Raw genomic sequence first — 1,457 nt, 5'->3', positions numbered from 1 at the left:
TGCATTTATTTTATTCTTAATTAGAATATCCAAGGTGATCATGTGTCCAAACATGTAAAAAAGGAAGTTATACAAATTTCAGTATGTATCAGTACATGCTACCAGTTTCCTAACTACTTTGGAAAAAATTCACATTTCCAATTATGTATATGAGCATTGCAAAAACATTGTTTTGAACTGCATATGTAAATTGATGCTTCCTGAGTCAAACTATCCATTTGTCAAATCTGGCAAACAGCGCTGTGTCCTGCATGACTAGATATGGAACTTTAAGGGCTTCTCAGAAAGCAATGCCTCCTAATTTTTTCTGTTGGTCCATGAAGTCAAAGGCAGATATTGGAGGTATGGCAGCAGAGGTTGAACTTTCCCACCAATAGTTCATTACGCTTTCTTGCCATGTGACAGAGGGCAGCAGGGAGGCAGTCTGACAAAATGGCATCTGACGTGGAAGTGCATATCAAGCACTGGTGTGTCACTGAATTCCTCCATGCAGAAACAGTTGCACCCACTGACAATCATGGACACTTGCTGAACAATAATGGAGTCCAAACAATGGATGTGAGCACAGTGAAATGATGGGTGGTGAATTTCAGCAGTGGTAGCAGTGGCAGTGGATCATCTGTGTTGGTACAGTTTTGATTTTTTTTAAATGCAGCATTCAGGTTCATTGCTGGCAAAAATGCATAGCTACTGGTGATGATTGCTGAAAAATAGTGTTTTGTAGCTGGGTATTTACTTCAACCAATAGTATTATTGAGCTTTTTGTATCTGTTTTAGTTTCCATGGAAATAGCAAACATTACCTTTGGAGCAACCTACATATGTTAAAACTGTATTCTCATTGCACAGTTGATATGCAACTAGTGGCATAGACATATTCCACATATTTTATGTTAGGTTTATATTATTACTGATATATGTAGATAGGGAGCTATCAAAATCATGAGCTACTCTTAAACAGATCACTAATATACACTGTAAACCATGCAACTACTTGTCTATTAATAGAAAAAAAAAAAGCAAGTCAAATATGGGGCTTATATTATGTCACATATGAATTACTTTTAGAGGCCACTTACTCTGTATTGTAACCTTTTTTGACTATGACTTAGTGAGGGTAATAATATAGAGTAAAATCTGTAGTAATTTTCCTATTTTATGAGGAACGTGAGAAAAAACATACAGCCGTGCATCTTATCCATGAAGAACTTTGCTTGTTATTATTAGTGGATCTTGCTAGAGCATTGATAAAGGGAAATCCATAATCTGAGTAAAAATATCATGATCACTTTTTAATTGAAATAATTGGAAATGTGCATTGAGAACACAATGAATTGTGACTAAAGATTTATACATTGTTTAAAATTCTGAGGACTATTTTTTAGTATTCGATTGCAATGTAAGAAAGACAAAGGTTAACATATAGGAAAAAAGAATCTCTGGTTAAGTTCCAAAAAA

At 34.9% G+C, this 1,457-nt stretch overlaps 1 protein-coding gene across 1 annotated transcript in view; it reads left to right on the top strand.

Annotated features, from left to right (window-relative positions):
* Nucleotides 1-317: 317 nt before the first annotated feature.
* The window catches only part of LOC100549046 (formin-2-like), a 112,198-nt gene continuing 111,058 nt past the window's right edge, over nt 318-1,457 (top strand). Inside the window, 1 exon segment of the mRNA XM_031552172.1 lies at nt 318-342. Coding sequence (XP_031408032.1) covers nt 318-342 — 25 coding nt within the window.

The sequence above is a fragment of the Meleagris gallopavo genome, chromosome 2 (assembly GCF_000146605.3).
Source record: "Meleagris gallopavo isolate NT-WF06-2002-E0010 breed Aviagen turkey brand Nicholas breeding stock chromosome 2, Turkey_5.1, whole genome shotgun sequence".
NCBI classification, from domain to species: domain Eukaryota; kingdom Metazoa; phylum Chordata; class Aves; order Galliformes; family Phasianidae; genus Meleagris; species Meleagris gallopavo.
Note: the sequence above shows the minus strand (reverse complement) of the source record. Positions and strands in the feature narration are given on the sequence as shown.